The sequence below is a fragment of the Pectinophora gossypiella genome, chromosome 10, assembly GCF_024362695.1.
Source record: "Pectinophora gossypiella chromosome 10, ilPecGoss1.1, whole genome shotgun sequence".
NCBI lineage: Eukaryota > Metazoa > Arthropoda > Insecta > Lepidoptera > Gelechiidae > Pectinophora > Pectinophora gossypiella.
Genome location: NC_065413.1, coordinates 14291422 through 14308861, shown reverse-complemented (window position 1 = coordinate 14308861; position 17440 = coordinate 14291422). Strand labels below are relative to the sequence as shown.

The 17440-nt window shown below is 40.7% G+C and overlaps 1 protein-coding gene across 1 annotated transcript in view; it reads left to right on the top strand.

Moving 5' to 3' along the window:
- Positions 1-17440, top strand: part of LOC126370037 (diacylglycerol kinase theta) — a 52398-nt gene that overhangs the window by 26911 nt on the left and 8047 nt on the right. The window contains exons 2-16 of the mRNA XM_050014668.1: positions 820-899; positions 3779-3881; positions 5691-5902; positions 6897-7065; positions 7713-7814; positions 10697-10840; positions 11518-11770; positions 12236-12447; positions 12822-13034; positions 13278-13412; positions 14249-14423; positions 15015-15163; positions 15382-15558; positions 15975-16134; positions 16481-16636. Of these exons, the coding sequence (XP_049870625.1) occupies positions 820-899; positions 3779-3881; positions 5691-5902; positions 6897-7065; positions 7713-7814; positions 10697-10840; positions 11518-11770; positions 12236-12447; positions 12822-13034; positions 13278-13412; positions 14249-14423; positions 15015-15163; positions 15382-15558; positions 15975-16134; positions 16481-16636 (2440 nt within the window). The remainder of the gene's footprint in view (positions 1-819; positions 900-3778; positions 3882-5690; positions 5903-6896; positions 7066-7712; positions 7815-10696; positions 10841-11517; positions 11771-12235; positions 12448-12821; positions 13035-13277; positions 13413-14248; positions 14424-15014; positions 15164-15381; positions 15559-15974; positions 16135-16480; positions 16637-17440) is intronic.

Here is a 17440-nt window from a genome sequence, read left to right as displayed (position 1 = left end):
TAGAGCGGTAAACAGAGTTCAAAACTTCAAAGTCCATAAAAAACATATAGTTTATGGCCAAAAAGAATATCAACACTTCTTAGTTTTTTTTTTTTACTTTGACCCGCTAGCCTTACTGTCAGCATTCTAAACTCAACAACGCCATCTATGTGATTTTCAAAGAACTTCATCTGGAAAGACCCTCACTGGGTTAAAAGCTGTTCTAAAATCAGCATCTACTTATAAATCAATACCTATTTAATTGCGGATGGTGCACGGCTATCAGACATTTTATAATGCCAACATGCAAAACTAAACTCAAACTACTTACATAGGTACTTTATTTGATTATTCCTTCAATTAAAGTCAGCGCTATCCCTGAATTCGCCTCGGGAAATGCATCTCAGGGCAGGGCGCTGTCGTCTCAGGGTCTCAGGAAAAGTGTTTTAGGGAACTGTCGTCATTTTGTTATCTTGTACCCTGGTGTCCACTCTGGTTTCTTTCAGCGTTAATCGGTCCTGCAAAAAAAATTACCTACTTACATAAAAATTCGTTGACAGGTTGCGGTGCCACGTTTTTGGGAATCAACCATGGGCTGTTTATGTATTTATTAGCACGGCTTTTGGCTTGGTTGAGCGTTGGAGCGTCCGAAGGTCCTGGGTTCGAATCCCGGTGGGGGCATATCACAAAAATTACTTTGTGATACCTAGTTTGGTTAGGGAGGACAATGCCGGCTTATCACCTGATTGTCACGTTAAGCAGTCAGTGTGTGATTCCGCGGTCTGATTTATATCTGTTTTTTTGTTCTTATGAAGTAAAACGTGTTTTTTTTTGTTACAGTGTGCAACTTCATAGTCCACGAACGATGTGTGGGCCAGGTGGTGACGCCGTGCTGCGGCGTAGCGCCGAGTCTCATCAAGGTAAAACACACGACTAGCCCAGAATTAACAATACGTATAGAAGGGACACCCTCCGCCCCGCACCGATACGACCTTGACTACCCCACCCCCGATTTGCGTAACCACTTCAGTCAGACGTAAGGAAGGGACGTGAGGAGAGTCTGTCTCGCTCGCACGCCAGAGTTAGGCGGCACGCACACAGTAGCGCGTGTCCATATGCATAAGTATAGTACCTGTAAAAACAAGATTTTTATATGGAGTGTCAAGGGTGTGACAATTACACAGAGTTACAAAATCCAACTTTTTTTTTTGTTGCATGAAGTTTTTCAACTGTTGTTTACTAATTTAGGTACGCTGATTTCAAATCTAGCCTCAGATTGTTTGTAGCAGCTCTAGTTATTGAGATACAGGTACCCTCTTTAATTAAAATGAGTTGTCGTTAGTTTCTATCAATAGCGGAGTAATTTAACTTGTTTATGTATAATTTTCATTATGTATTCCTCAAGAAGGACGTGTTTAGATAATCCTGAATGTTTTTGGGTTATTTGTGGAGAATATATCTTCAAAAAATTCCGCTTGAATGTGTCCAACTTTGTTAAAAAAGCGTACTTGGACTACTTTGGGTTTCCGTTGCCGACAAATACTATACACTGGATACCAAGTTTGGTATGTAAAAATTGTGTTGAGTCTTTGCGACTATGGGCAAACAAAAAAAGGCCCACTTTTAAATACAAAACTCCTATGATTTGGCGCGAACCATCCAACCATCATGACGACTGTTATTTCTGTGTTACGAAAATCATAGGAATAAACCATAAAAAATGCGCTAAGTGGTTGTATCCAAACTTAAAATCTGCCATAAGACCAGTCTTGAGTATTAGTGACAATTCAACACCAGAGCAGCCATGTACATCTTCGGAAAATCCAGACCAGTGTGGTGGACCAACCAAAAACGACGATAGTGGTAGTGACAGTGATTTTGATTGTTTCGATAGTCCCTGACCACTAAATCAAGATAATCTAAACGATCTGATCAGAGACATGACAGCTTTCGAGAAATATGCATGGGAGGAGTTTGTTTGGGTAGTGAGGTATTTTTTGGGCAATAGGAAGTCTGACGGCTAGATTCAACACGTTGAACAGTTGCTGATACACTTCCAGCGGCTTGGATGCAACATGAGCATTAAGCTTCATTACCTTCATAGCCATCTAGACTATTTTCCTGAAAATCTCGGTGACCTAAGCGAATAACAAGGAGAGCGCTTTCACCAGGATATTCTCACTATGGTAGAGAGAGATCAGGGGCACTGGAATGAAAATATGATGGCTGATTATTGTTGGAGCAGTCAAAAAAGTACTCGTAATACATCTCATGCTAGAAAATCCAAAAAAAGGAAATTTTATTCAGTTTAAATATATTTAATATTTTTTTAAACACTTATAATATGCATTTTCAATGAAAAACCCAGTCAATTCATAACTCCAAAACTAAAGCTGCTATATAAAAACTGTGTATATTTTTAAAATCAGCGTGGAAAAACTATTCAGATTCATGTAAAAAATCTCATGCAACAAACATGCTGTTTTCCAGTGTTATCATCATCACTAATTTAAGAGCCAAGCTCTTGTCGGTGTAGAATTCTCCATGCTATTTTTTTTTAGGAAAAATTTAGTTTCTCTCTTGCCTTCCGCCCGCAGTACTCTCTCTGACGCGAGTGGGATGACGCCCAGAGAAGTCTACTTCAAAGCTGTAATAGGACTCCTGACAGTCACTGCTCCCTCTGTCAGGTTCCAAGTTACAGTCCCTGTGACTTGCCCCTTCCGTCCTGCATTGCCGTACCGATGGCTCCCATCTGCGCCTCTCCAACCGTTGTGGTCTTCACCCGGTTCTACGTTATACCCCGTAGGTCTGGGTCCCTATCCGAACTCAGCCACCATCTCACTCCGGCCTACTGAAGTAAGAGGCGCCCACCACCGCGGCTAGGGCGCGCCGCACAGGAATCCAGTAACAATTGCCCCAGTGACAATTATTACTTACTTAATTATATTACATTACTTTATCGGCCCTGTGTCCAGCAGTGGGATGTATATTTGTTTATGTTTAATTTAACGACGGGAAAGCAAGCGTTCTTTTTTTTTTATTCACTCTGGTTATACAGAGGACTTTTATCCGTTCCATCACGACTTGTCTGCGAATGATCTTGTCATAATATCTGACACTGCCCATCCCATTAGGGATCGCCGCCGTGAGTGTAGGTATGTGTATGTAAAATGATACATTATGTGAAGCTAGCTTAAAGCCCTTGGGAGGCGTGTCATGACTCGTATCCATACTGCACGGGCGGAATGTACCGGCATACTGCGTCGTACGAATTACACTTTAATAAGTTGCTCATTTACTTCATCGTGAACGTCAGGAATAGCTGCGATAGAAGCAATTTATCCACATCAAAAAGCCTTTCAAATGACGTACGGCTCATTGGTGTTGGAGGTGTTAGAATTTTGCCCATACAAAGTCTGTTTTTTTTATTTTGCCGCGTACCCCGATGATATTTTGATTGGATGTTGCGTGCAATCTGAAGCTCAAAATGCTTAATAAACATTGACATAGGTTGCAGAATGAGAGCTGTAGCCGTTAACGAGATATAGAAATACACCCGCGGTCCTGACGTCAGGATGTGTGTATTGTGAAGTGCAGAGGGTCTAAAAAGGCCGGAGTGGAGCGATTCATCAAAAAAGCAATAATTACTACGCTATTTAATATTATTTGTTGAAATTGCGCACATACTTTTACATGCGCAAATGTCAAATTGCAATATTGGTTTTGTAGATGAATTGGTTCAAATTTCAATGTCGCTTTATCCTCAGTCATAGACTAAGAAATTGTGTATTTGTTACAGAACCCAGTGGCGCACTGCTGGTCAGAACCGACGCACCACAAGCGCAAGTTCTGCACGGTGTGTCGGAAACGTCTTGATGAGATGCCGGCGCTACACTGCATGAGTAAGTGTACTTTTGTTCTGAAACGTGTCACAGACATACATATTATTATGTTGTGGCCAGATTGATCATTTTATGATGTGCTCGATCATGAAATGGTCATATTTCATGAAATAGAATATCACACGTTGGCCACATCATGATGTAGTTTGGCCAAATCAATGAACACAAAACGTTTAACGATATGAGCAACTAAATGCATGATTACTTCATGATATGGCCAAACGTACCGTTGGCAATCATATCGCACTATCCACCGGTGATATCCAAATTAGTGACTTTATCCACCTGTAGTGGCGCTGGTGTCGATTATATTTAAAACTTGATTGATATTATAATCGATGAATCAATGTAATTCTACAATTTTCCATATCGATAAAATATCGGTAAATAATTTTGAACTAACTAAGAAATTATTCGACTATTCGCATTTTTATTACACCACATAGCATGGAGATCACCTAGATAAACGACATGGCCAAACGTTGATTGAAATATCATTAAAGACGTTTCAACGATAGGGTCAATTTAAGTCGGCTGTTACTTACTATTTAAATAAGAATTTAAGATATAAAAGAGGTTTCTTAACATTTAATACTTGGATTTTTAACGAATGCTTCCAACAGAAATTAACATTAACAATTACTTACTGTCTTATTTTCTATGCAGGTCGACTAAAGCAACGTGATTTCAGAAAGTAATTCAAATGTAATATTAATGTATGCTAGTGTTTTGTAAACATAGAACAGTAAGCTAATATCTAGAGGGTTGTAGAAAAATATATTAAAAAAGGGTGCTCATCAAGATAGAATTAATGTTTTGTAAGTTTAAGCTAACGCGTTTACTAATTGTGTGAATTCAGTAATTAAAATCATTATCTACGATTTTGTATCAAACGATTCACTTAATTTTGTTTTCATTTGTGGCTAATACTTACGTCTTATTATTCTCAATGGACATTATATTCTGTCCATATTTTCAGTCCATCTTCGAACATAAACCTTAAGCGTAGCCAAGATGCTTTTCGTCTAGTTTTCGCAACATAGATAAGCGTTGCACATTTCGTTAGCATACTATGTCAACATATTATTCTTTCTATTCTATGGTGTTAACAATAGCGAAAAACATTTTGGTTAAGCCCTCAATTCACGTTAATGTGTCTACCTGCATGATATCTTTTGTCTAAAAAAAAGAATTGAAGCTATTGTAAAATATTATAATATGGTAGTGACATCGTAACGAAAACTTTGACCATGATTCTGAGTTGATATCAAGTGGAATTTTCCGTCGCAAAAATATAGAACTGAAAATAATAAAAAAACACAAAAAATTTCATGAATTTTCCGATAGGGAATTCCACTTGATATCAACTCAGAATCATGGTCTGAATCATCCCCTTCAGTATTTGTTATGGTGTCACTAACACCGTGTTTAAATTGAAATATAACTATTAGGTAATTGTACAGAGGAGTTAAAATGGGCACATCGAAGCAATTCATCTAAGAAAGCAATATTGCAATTTGACATTTGCGCAAATAAAAGTAAGTGCGCAAAGCAAACAACTATCAAATAGCAATATTGCTTTCTTAGATGAATTGCTTCGATGTGCCCATTTTAACCCGCCTGTTCTGTAAGATAGTGCGTACGGTCACGAGCATTAATATGTATACACTTTGTTACCATGTCACATTAACTTTTTTGACAAATTGAACTGTAAGTCTCACTAAATGTCAAATATGTTAGTGCGACAGAGTCCTAAAGTGGATACATTATATTGCTCATGACTGTACTAATATGAACAATCTGTTGCAGTATGTGAATACTACGTGCACGGCGAATGCGTGGACTTCGCGGCGGCCGACTGCAAGGAGAACGCGACGTACTGCGCGGGCTCGGAGCCGCGCCACGTACACCACTGGCGGGAGGGCAACCTGCCCAACAACTCCAAATGCGCCGCCTGCCGCCGCGCCTGCTGCTCCGCCGAGTGCCTCACCGGCTACCGGTGCGAGTGGTGCGGGAGTACGGTAAGTCTTTCTTTTCAATCTTCTCTTCTATCGTGTGGGTTGTGAGGTGGAGTACCAACCTCATCAACCCTGGTGTCAGGGTTACTATTGAGCCACCAAACGCCCCTGCAGGACATGGCTCATGGAACGACTACTTACTTACAGCAGTAAGTAGTAACCGGTTTTTTAAAATATCTCGCGTTTGACCACTATATCACCTGAAGTATGTGACGATGTGGTCTAGAATGGATCACGCTTACCTAGCAAATGCCTTTTCACTTTAGCCTTGAAGACTCCCAGACATAGACAGAGTTTTTCCACGGCAACGAGTTCGTTCAACGAGAACATTCTGCCTGCGACGATAAGTTACCAAGAATACCGTACCACGTTCCTATGCTATTGAAATCATCACCGGTTACCGGTGCGAGTGCTGCAGGAGTACGTAACCCTTTGAGAGTATATTCTGCATTTAAGTCCTCTGCTACTTCAGCCGCTGCCGTTCAGCCACGGCAACGAGTGTTTACATTCTGGCTACGACAATTTCTAAGTAAGTTCTCGAACGTATAATTATGTTCTGTCCTGGCGTATTGGTCATAATTCGGGATCTCGATACTTCGAAGTAAAGGTACATATGAAATAAAAACGGTTAGTACCGCTTGCTGTTTTACTTTAGTCGATAATGACTTACAACGGTTGTTGGTCAGATTGAGAATTACCGACCTTACAATCCACCAGAGAAAGAAGGAAGCTATTGACAGACGCGTATACTTTCTTCGCTTTTGCTTACTTTATACTTTCAGGGCGCCTTGAAATGGTCGTTATGACGCAAAATTATATAACTCCTGCGCCAGTGGTTGATCCAGGGGAAGAATACATGCTGTTGTCCTTATGGGGCTGCTCCAAAACGTAGCTTTGTTACGTGTAAACGGGGATGCGCCCTCAATTCGTTTAACAGTACTGTATGGTACAACGAAGAAGACGCAGATTCAAACTAAATCCCCCGTTTCCGTTGCAGTGTCATGCTGGCTGCCGCGCGCTGATCCCAGAAGAATGCAACTTCGGGATGTTGCAGCCGATCTTCCTGCCGCCATCAGCCGTATCCATCCCGCGGACGGAGGTGCCAATGGAGGCCATCATCGGAGTCCACGTGCGGCCCCCGCCGTCGCAGAGGGACTTCGGCTGCCGTAAGTGTCTGATCCACAGCTCGCGGCCCGCTACTCGCTGCCCTCATGTGCCTCGCCATTCGGCTTGCTTCCAGCTCTTCGGCTGATTCCAGAGCTGTCACCATCAGATGCTGTTTCTGGGCCCGTGTTTATGTTCTTTTTTTGTATCTTAGTGAGAGGTAAAAGGGATGTTGTCACTAGTCGGCCAGTGCTCGAGATCACTAATGTTTCCTGTAAACCTTTAAGGATTTTGGAAAGAGAGGCGTGACAAATCGATCAGTCGTGTATTTGAATCTGTCGTGTCCATTGAATCTGCAACTCGGTCTAAAAATCTATGGATATTTCAATATCCACAACAAAAACACCGCTTTTACGCGATAAATATACTTAATTACGATAAAATCAGTATTTTTCAGACCTCACGCCACTGCACTGTGCCGCCATCTAGCGACAGACAGTTTACTTCCCACAGCCTGGCTTTCCAGGCTTAGAACCTTCCTCATACTTCGCTCTTCATACTTCGCGATACATGTAGACCACCAGACCTTCTGATGGCGGCCGTTCTATAGGCGGGAGTATTGGGGGGATGAGAATGAGTTTAGAATCGCGTGGCACATGTTCTGAGGGCTTGCGGGCGCGCGGTGTCTTGTACCGGGTGCTTTGGGCAGCGCGACGGGCGTGGGGACCGGCGCGGCTGGTGACGTTGGCGCGGCGCCTGCTGCCGGCCGCCTGCTCCCCCCACGGCGGCGCTTCGCCCCCCTACTCCAGAGGTAACCGACGCCCCGCATGACTGTTGCGAGCTTGGTAGAACTACGTCAGGTTTGACAGTCAATCAGTTGGAACTCGACAGTGATCGAAAGGATTGATTAGATTGTAATGTAATGTTACCGTTTTCAAAATGGATTTTCACGTTTTGTTACATATCCGCAAAGAAAATATACAAATCTTATAGAAACGATTTTAGTAGGTATGGAAAACGACGCCAAATATACTCCTCTATAAATCTGAATAAAAAGTAGTTCTGCTAAGGACAGCGCATTAGATGCTTTTACCGTATGTCTCATATTCCCATGTATTTATATATTTCCGCATAATCATGCTTCTTTCGATAATTTTCGGTTTGGCTATGTCTTACTGCTACGCTCGAACACCTGCGCGTACACATGAACTCGCTGTCATGATTTCTACACTGTAGCCACTATGCATGTCATAATATTTATTAATACTATACCTATAACTATAACCTATAACCATAAACTACAACACTTTGTACCTATACTACACTACTCGGCACAGCTGTCAATCTATAAAACCCACTTCAAATTATTCGATACTCAACTCAACACCTTTCAGAATACCGCATTAAAATTTTCCAATTTTTCCAACTACTCAAAGTTCCAATTACTTGCTCCCATTTCGGAAACTACAAGATTTTGTTTTTCTGGTGGCAGTGACAATTGACAAGATCGACCATAAAATTCTTGTGTTCGCTAATAATTACTCGTTCACGCTTTCTATCGAGCGAGCTAAGACAGCTTACTCCATATTGCCGTAGTATTTTCATAGAACATTGCTTATTTATGATTTGAAAGCAACAGTCTCGCAATCTTGTAGTTTCGCGAACTATGCGACCATTCTCTCGCCTCATACCCCCGGATAGATTCGATTGGTCTCGGCAATCGGCAGTCAGCTATGAATACTCATGATGCAGTATTCCAACTGCAGGTAACAGACATACAACCACATAATACTGTCATTAATATATATTGATTAATATATTATATATGAAGTGTTGATTTATGTTCGTTCTGTAGTAGAGTCCTTGTAATTTTAGTCGCGAATTTGAGGATTTTTTTTGGTAAAGGAAATCTAATTTAGGATGAAATAATGCCTAATTATAATGAATCTGAATAAGTGTTGTTTTTTTTTATATTGGCCAAATAAGTTGGCTCAACTATGCCTGATAGTAAACATAGAGAAGCCCTAATTACAGTAGCAACTGAAAAGCAACGCAATGAGTTTCTGATCTAAACGACATTATTTAAAAACCCGCTCACTTAACCAATTAAGTAATGATAATAACATACTATTAAAATAGCCAACTGAAAATAACAGACTACTAATCTTAGTATTAATCGCACTACAATTATAGTGACTCTACTACAAAAGCTAAGTGTGCTGCAGTGTCTAATGCTGGCGTAGTACCGGGTGCCCGTGTGAATACGTGACGTAACGTGTATACACGTCCGTTTATACGGGAGACCCGTGCCCTAGTCGTAACATAGCTGTATGATACATGGCCACATCCTGTATGGAGTTATATCTATTGTGGAAATGCATATCAAGCATAACATGTATTTTTTAAATTTCGAAAGTTTCTAGCATTTATTATGAGCTAAACTTTACGTTAGTAAATGCAAAGCGATCGGTCTTTGTGGTTGATTCCTGATGTAAGACGCTGAAGACTTGTCAGATTGAATGGCTATTAGCCCTGGGTTTTGGTAACCCCGATACCGACCCGGCCGGCGCGGTCGACGATTTCCCTCATTCAGCGTTTATCGCTATCGACCCACTAGGGTCGATTAATTCTTTCAAATATTCCTCTTCTCAGACGACGACCTGACCCTCAGGCCTGTTGTCTTGAATTTTGTACCGGGTGAGAGCCCTCAGCGCTCCCCATTTGTCCGGCCAAGTAGTTAATGCCATCTGCGGCAAATATACACTAAGTCACGTCAAAAAAAAATGGTCTTTGGAGGTATGTGGTGTAGTAGTGTGTATTGGGGTGGTTTTCGCTTCACGAGTTGTAAGATCAGACAAGCAGTCACTTAAGTAAAAAAACCGGATCTGTCAAATGTTCAGGTTAGGTAAGCGGACCCTGTGAAATACGGGATTGCGCTAACGATAACTACCAACTCTCAATGAAGGAACGTGGTATATATTGTTTTAATTCACTAAGTTCTGAGCCTATTAACAGTTCAACTTATTGTGTGCTTGATATGCGATGAAATTGATATTTAAAGTCACAAAAATACAGGATGAAATATGTCATCAAACAACTTGCCCAAAATAATAATGAATTAACAAGTCTCACATACTAAGACAATAATATATGATGTCTTTTTATGTGAGACAAAACTAAAATGTGTTGTTAAATTAACCCAACAAACATCATACAATAATAAATTAAAAATAAAGTTTATTACATTTTAAGAGGAATAATTATATTTATGCTTAGATAATAAAATGAAAGAATCAAGATTAAATAATCATTCTGGTTTTTGACTTTAATAACTACCTTTATTAAAATTAAGCTAAATACCCTTTTGCAAGCATGTAATCACAAAATAAAATAACGATCAAAATTTATTCAAAAATCGACCTTATCTGTCGGTTACGGTAAAGACCTTGAAAAAGTTGGTACTAAATCTTATAACCAAAAAATTAAAATAAACTAAAGAATAATCTACCATCTGAGTACATGCTGGCAACCTCGAACCAGAATGATTCTAATTTCGAAAACTGAATAAAACTTGAAGTGAAGGATTTACAAAATAGGGTTGGGGTACCTAAGCTTTTGGGGCATAGAGTCAAGTGACTTAGAGTAGGGGTGAGTATGAGGGGGTTGGGTATGTGAGCTAGCTGGGTGTTGCAGCACGGAGCGTGAGCGAGGAGTTCAGCTCGGGCTGCGAGGGCCGCTCGGGCTCCGGCGGCGGCTCCACCGGTGCCCCCGCCGACCAGGACCACCGCCCCGACCACAAGCAGCACCGTGATCGGACGCCCGATGACAGAGATGAAGGTAATCTTTGATGTTTTGAACTAAAAACTTATCTTTCATGGAGACTAATCTTTTGGAAACTTCTTAACACTTTCAAGGACAGAACGTTAATGACGTTCCGATTCCAAATCAATGACCCATGATCTCTGCTCATGAAATGGCTAACCTCGTAAGGACCAGATTTTCAGACACAATAGTCAAACAATGGGATTTCGATTTTAAAAGGCTACTCGGCTTTACAACTGTAACACAGATTTTGAATAAAGAAAATTATGAGTGGAACGATCAAGGCCTTTGCCCAGCAGTAAGACGACAATTTGCAATCGACTAGTTATATTATAATCCTAAAGTTCTCCACAGACTTTGTTAAATGCTGAATTGCTTATAGAAATAGTTACCCCGATTATGTTCACTTATAATTTAAAAAAAGGGTTACCCAATGAAGGCCTCCCCTACTTCGGACAACGCTAAGGCACTTTATAAGTTATTTAAGGTAGTGTAAGGTACGTAGGTTAAACCTATAATATTGTAAGAACTATGAGGGTGGCATATTCTGTATAAAAAACCCTCTATAAAATAAAAGAATAAAAAATACCCAATGAAGTACATACTAAGAAACAAAGTAGAAATGTCAGTTACATTTCTTCTTTGTTGTATTGTCCAAAAAGTCACTCAATTAGCCCTTCTCTCCCCAACAGAGGTAGTAAAGGTGTATGACGGGGAAGCGGCGTGGACACGGCGGCTGTACCGGCCGGTGGTGGTGGGACGCAACTGGAACGAGCGGGAGCTGGTCTCAGCAGCCCTGCGAGCGTTCCACGTGGCGCGGAACCCTGATCAGTTCGAACTAACGGACGCACTGGCCGGCGACGAGCCTCCGTTGAGGGACCCCACGCCGCTCGCGAGAGTCACACGCCTGCCTAACAAGAGGCCTGCGTTGTTCTTGCGATTCAAGTAAGTGATGCCTGATCTATTGTGTTAAATCTTGTTATCGACAGAAATTTGGCAGATAATTCCTGATGAGAATGTCGAGACAATCCTTTAGTGTAAAAAGCTTTACTCATTTCAGTAACCAAGCCTGCTGATACTTTCTTAAAAAAATTACAGCTATGATACTATGGAAATACAAGAAAACTATTCATTAGTCAACACCAGGAAATGAAATTTAGAACACCGCTTAGATCAAGGCGGTTAAAAAGGCCACATCAAAGCAATTCATCTAAAAAACCAATATTGCAATTTGGCATTTGTTTTCATTGCGCACTTATACATGCGCAAATGTCAAATTAGGTGAATTGCTTCGATGTGCCCTTTTTAGCCCCTCGGGTCCAGGAGAAACACCCTTAAGGATGAAAACTTAAGGTGTAACATTTCCAAACCAAAAGAACGTGACAATAGAAGGTTATTACTTCATTGCAGGGAACCAGAAACGGGTGGTGGAGAAGTGAGAGTATACCCTGGTCGCATCGCAGGAGGCGGCGAGACCTTCGTAACGGTGCCCATTACAGGCGACGAAGCGGTCGCGGATCTCATGGCCTCCGCGCTAGAGCGGTTTGGGCTCGACCCTTCGCGGGCAACGCAAGACTACCGCTGCTCAGAAATTCTGTTAGACCGCGGTGGTGAGTCAAAGTGTGCGTGTATCCAAATTTCAGTTTATATATTTATATTACTACATTGCTTTGTTAGTTTTTTACTGTCTCAAATTCTCAATTATCTTCCTGTATGATCGACAAGTTTGCCTTCTTCTGCTTATGAGACATGGTTTACGCAGCGACCGATTCATCAAATAACGCTTTGACCAATACACACACAACAATTATCAGCATTCGGTGTTTATTGATCGAAGGCAATGTTATTTGTCGCGTCTATATAGCGTATTCCATGCAGCTCGGTAGTAAGTAAACACAGCCACTCAACGCATCTTTTGGAGACAGAACTCAACCGCTTGACCAATTAGCAAATCTTAAGACCAGAGCAGAATCTGATGAGTTCATCCAACCTGCAGTATCAGAGAGAGTGTTAGAAGAGGACGAGCGTCCCTGGCGCATAGTGGTGCGGCTGGCGCGCGAGTCTGTGCGGAGGATGGAGCTGGCACGGTTCTACCTGCAGCCGCGCCGCGACCCGCACGGGCCGACCCTCGCGCTGTTCGTGGCGTCGCTGCCACCCGGCCTCTCGGAGCGCAACTATGAGAACATCCTCGTTGAATTTCTGGGAGCCGGTAAGATTCCATTTACTTTTTTATAGTATAATATGTATCAGATGGATAAGATTCGAGTAGGATGAGGTGGATAGTATCTGAAGATAAATGTAGAAGAAGAAGAAAGGAGTGAAAGTAGTGTAGTTGGTTGGTAAAACATTCCGACTTGATAGAATTCACCGTACTTGAATCCCGCCTCCTCCCGCTTGAAAATTGTGTAGGTACAGAGTTTCAGCATTTCTAAATAAAATGTTTTGTCCGCAGACAACAAGTTCACGTCGATCGGGCCGATTTATTATGAGTATGGTTCGATGGTGATAACTTACGAGGACGCCAGTAAGGCGGTGCGCGCGTTGTATGCGCTCAGAGAGGCCAAATATGAAGATAAGCATTTATTAGGTGAGTCTTCTTCTTATCGTGTGGGTTATGAGATGGATTACCAACCTTATCACACAATAGACAATACAACACAATACACAGTAGGTGGTAGGTGTTTAGGTGTACATAGTAGGTGAGTACACAATAGGTAACTTAGGATACCAACAACGGTTTGCCTTATTCCTTGCTGGAATAAGGCTTTAAAATAGCATCTAAATCGTCGAAATGAAAAAAGACCTGTAAAAAGAAACTTATCTTCTTTGACCCTTCTTCAAGATCACTTTAAACAAATAATGAAAATGTTATTAATTCCATTCTTAAATAGAAATAACCCAACAACTGATATCCCTCGCTAATTGGGTATTTGACTGGGTCTAAGATAAATTATAAAATGCTAACGTAGAAATAGAAGTCAGTTTAAGAAGATCAAAAATTAATCTTATTTTACTATTCGATTTATTTTCGAATTTTATTTATGAATTATTAAGTAGCAATGAGTACGACGTTTGATCGCTTTTATTGATGACGTCACAGTACAGTATTTCCATACAAACTCCAAAGAAAACTTTCGTTTTGACGTTTCGTAAAAAGTATCTCATTTGATTAGGTTATCAAGTAGCCTATTGCAAATAATTACATCCAGAAGTACAAACTTTTATTGGCATACGTTCATATGATTTTACAATATTTTATTTTTTAATACAATTTGGCGCCTAATCCCCAGTTTTTGGCTTAATACGTAAACGGATTAATCAACTCGTCTTGAAAAGCGACGTTGACCGCGACATGATATTTTCTCACAATTACTCGTTTCTTACTTTATATATTGCTAATGTACTTACCTGCATCCTCCACAGTTATGCTGTTACCTAGTATTGAACCCTCTATGGTGCCGGCGGGGGTGAAGCCCCTGCTGGTCTTTGTCAACGTAAAGTCCGGCGGCTGCCAAGGCTTGGAGCTCATCTCTTCCTTCAGAAAGCTCCTAAATCCTTACCAGGTCTTCGACTTGGAAAACGGCGGGCCGCTGCCTGGGTGAGTCCTTTACTTGGGTTTTTTGTAGAACCTGTTGAATATAATCAGTTTTTGAATATCAAGGTCAAAGCCAAAATTATTCAATCAATCAATTAATCAATCAAATCAATATTGTTCAAATTCTAAAGTCTACAAGATCTGTAGGTTAATTAATTAATGACGCAGTATTAAGTGTATACTTAGAGAGTCATCAATTTTAGTGTCTTCAAGTTAGACACAGAGTGCTATAAAATAAAAAATCATATCGAATGAAAATTACTTGACTGATCTTCATCATCATCATCCTGCCCTTATCCGATCTTAGGGATATTTTTGATAAGGAGAGTAGACTTCCCCTGCAATCTTTTATAGTTACTTTTTATCCATGGCTTGATGACCTTGATGCCTACGGGCGTCTGCCCATCATTCTTGATGGCAGTTCATCGAAAAGCGTGAACGGTGGAAGCATGAAAATGAAGCGTTTGCCCTGCAGTGGGCTAAACTTATCCATTGAGCAGAATAGTATAAAATGATCAGGTACTTTTTACATAAGACACAAAAATCAAGACACCTCATATGAAGAACATCCTCTGACTGTCATTCCTTTTGCAGCCTTTACGTGTTTCGTCACATTCCCAATTACAAGATCCTGGTGTGTGGTGGGGACGGAACCATCGGGTGGGTGCTGCAGTGCCTCGACAATGTCGGTCAGGACTCGCAGTGTTCCAATCCGCCTTGTGCCATCGTTCCTCTTGGGACAGGTAACTATACTTTTCCCTTAAGAATTGGTACTTCTCTTTTATAAAGTAAACAATAAATCTTGGCCTGAGGGTGCCTAGTTGGACACGAACCTCGGCTAAGGACGTCGTCTGAAAAGATTATATTTGGATAAATGTATATTTTATTTTTTGGCGTTTATAAGTCTAGAACGAATATCACTTAGTATTAAATCCAACTAAAACGACCCCTGTTATCACAGGAAATGACCTGGCCAGAGTCCTGCGCTGGGGGTCCGGTTACACTGGTTGCGAGGACCCGTTGTCCTTGCTGCGTGACGTCATCGACGCCGAGGAGATCCGCCTCGACCGCTGGACCGTCGTCTTCCATCCAGAGGACAAACAGGACGAACCGAAGGAACCATCTAACAAATTACTAGGTTAGATTTCTCTTTCAGAAACCAAGCAATGAAACAGACTTTGCTCTTGATCTTGACTAAAGAAATGATCAGGTGTAACTCACACCATTTCGATAGTGATTTAGAATACATTGCATTTTCAGAACATTGTTCATTCAGGGAAACCATTTCAAAGCGTACCTAAGGATCAGATTTACAAACTATCAGATCTGGAGTTGCAAACTTATTTACTTCTATTTCAAATATCTAAGTTTTAAATTAAAAAATCTGATCCAAAATCATATTAGTCGCAAGTAAAACAGAAAACATGCTTACTTGTAACCTTATTCATCTAGTCGCTTCTAGTTACCAAAAGAGCAAAGTAGTTTCATCACTGACTGGCATTTGGGAACACAAGGGACCATACTCATCCATCATTATTTTGTCGGTGACTCTAGTGCCTCACCTTGCAGCGTCTGTCACCGCAGGATTATCACAGAGCGAAGACAACTCACAGATCCTCGTCATGAACAACTACTTCGGTATCGGCATCGACGCGGACCTCTGTCTGGACTTCCATAACGCCAGGGAAGAGAACCCTAACAAGTTTAATAGCAGGTCAGATTTCGTTCAGTTTGACGAATTGTAGATGGAACCTTCTAGATTTCTTAGCTTGTAAATCTGCAACGGTAGTTTGGAGGTGCTGCTGTCACATCCCATACCCAGAGTCTTGACAGTGTCGATATATTCAATTTTCGCCTTATATTCCAAATATTTAAAAGTTCTTCTTTCTTTCTTTCAATGTGCAAACCACTGGAACTAGAATTCCCCACAGATGCAATCGAATAAACATTTAACTCTATTTTTTCCATGACCTGTCTACCGCTGCAGCAGAAATTGTTGATAATAGGAGTTTCTCCTTGCAAATTCTTTAATATTTCCTGTTCAACAATGGAATTTCCAGATTACGCAACAAAGGTGTCTACGTAAAGATGGGTCTACGTAAGATGGTGGGGCGGAAGATGTGCAAAGATCTGCACAAGGCGGTGAGGTTAGAAGTGGACGGCAAACAGGTGGAGTTACCAGCCGTCGAGGGCATTATCATTCTCAATATACTCAGGTGAGGTCTTGACAACTTTGAATTGAAAGACTCTGTAGATTTGGAAAGACGTAACGGTTAATTCATTAGATCAACCTAAAAGGATTCTGGTTTATCCGGAGCAGTTTTATGACATCAGACACAAGAAAATATTCCTTATTTCATAAATTGATTGATCTTATGCATCATACTAGGTATCTAGAACAGTCTTCCCACTTGTTATGTAACAAAATCTTCTTCATAATTTAAGCACATAATAACGGGTTCTTACCGCGTGTCATCCCGTGATCATGGCACTTGCAACAGTGTCGAAATATCGGGAGTCTCATATCCCCATATGTTCAGTACTAGTTTTTTATATTACAGACACTTCTGCCAGACCAGGCAGTAAACTTATTGACTGTACTGTCTTTTACAGTACAAAACTTTTTATTGACGGTAGTCAGCCATGTACCACGAATGGTACTTCATCTTTAAACTAGACAATAAGACAAAAGAGAAGCTTGGAATATTAAAACTAGTTCACCAAAATATTCAAGGCTTCTCTGGCAAAGAATTAGACGTAGAATTATTTTTAGAGACATTTTTTATTGACATTTTATGTATTACAGAGCATTGGTTAAAGGATTATGAATTGTTATTTGGTTTTAAAAATTATCATTTCGCTAGCGCTTTCTGTCGAAAGATCAAATTACGTGGTGGCTCCCTTATTTTTATCAGAAATAGTTTAAAATATAAAGAACGCAAAGATATTACTGGACTTTCGATAGAGGGCACTATGGAGATTTCATGTATAGAAACAGAGAAACATATTGTTGTAGCCGT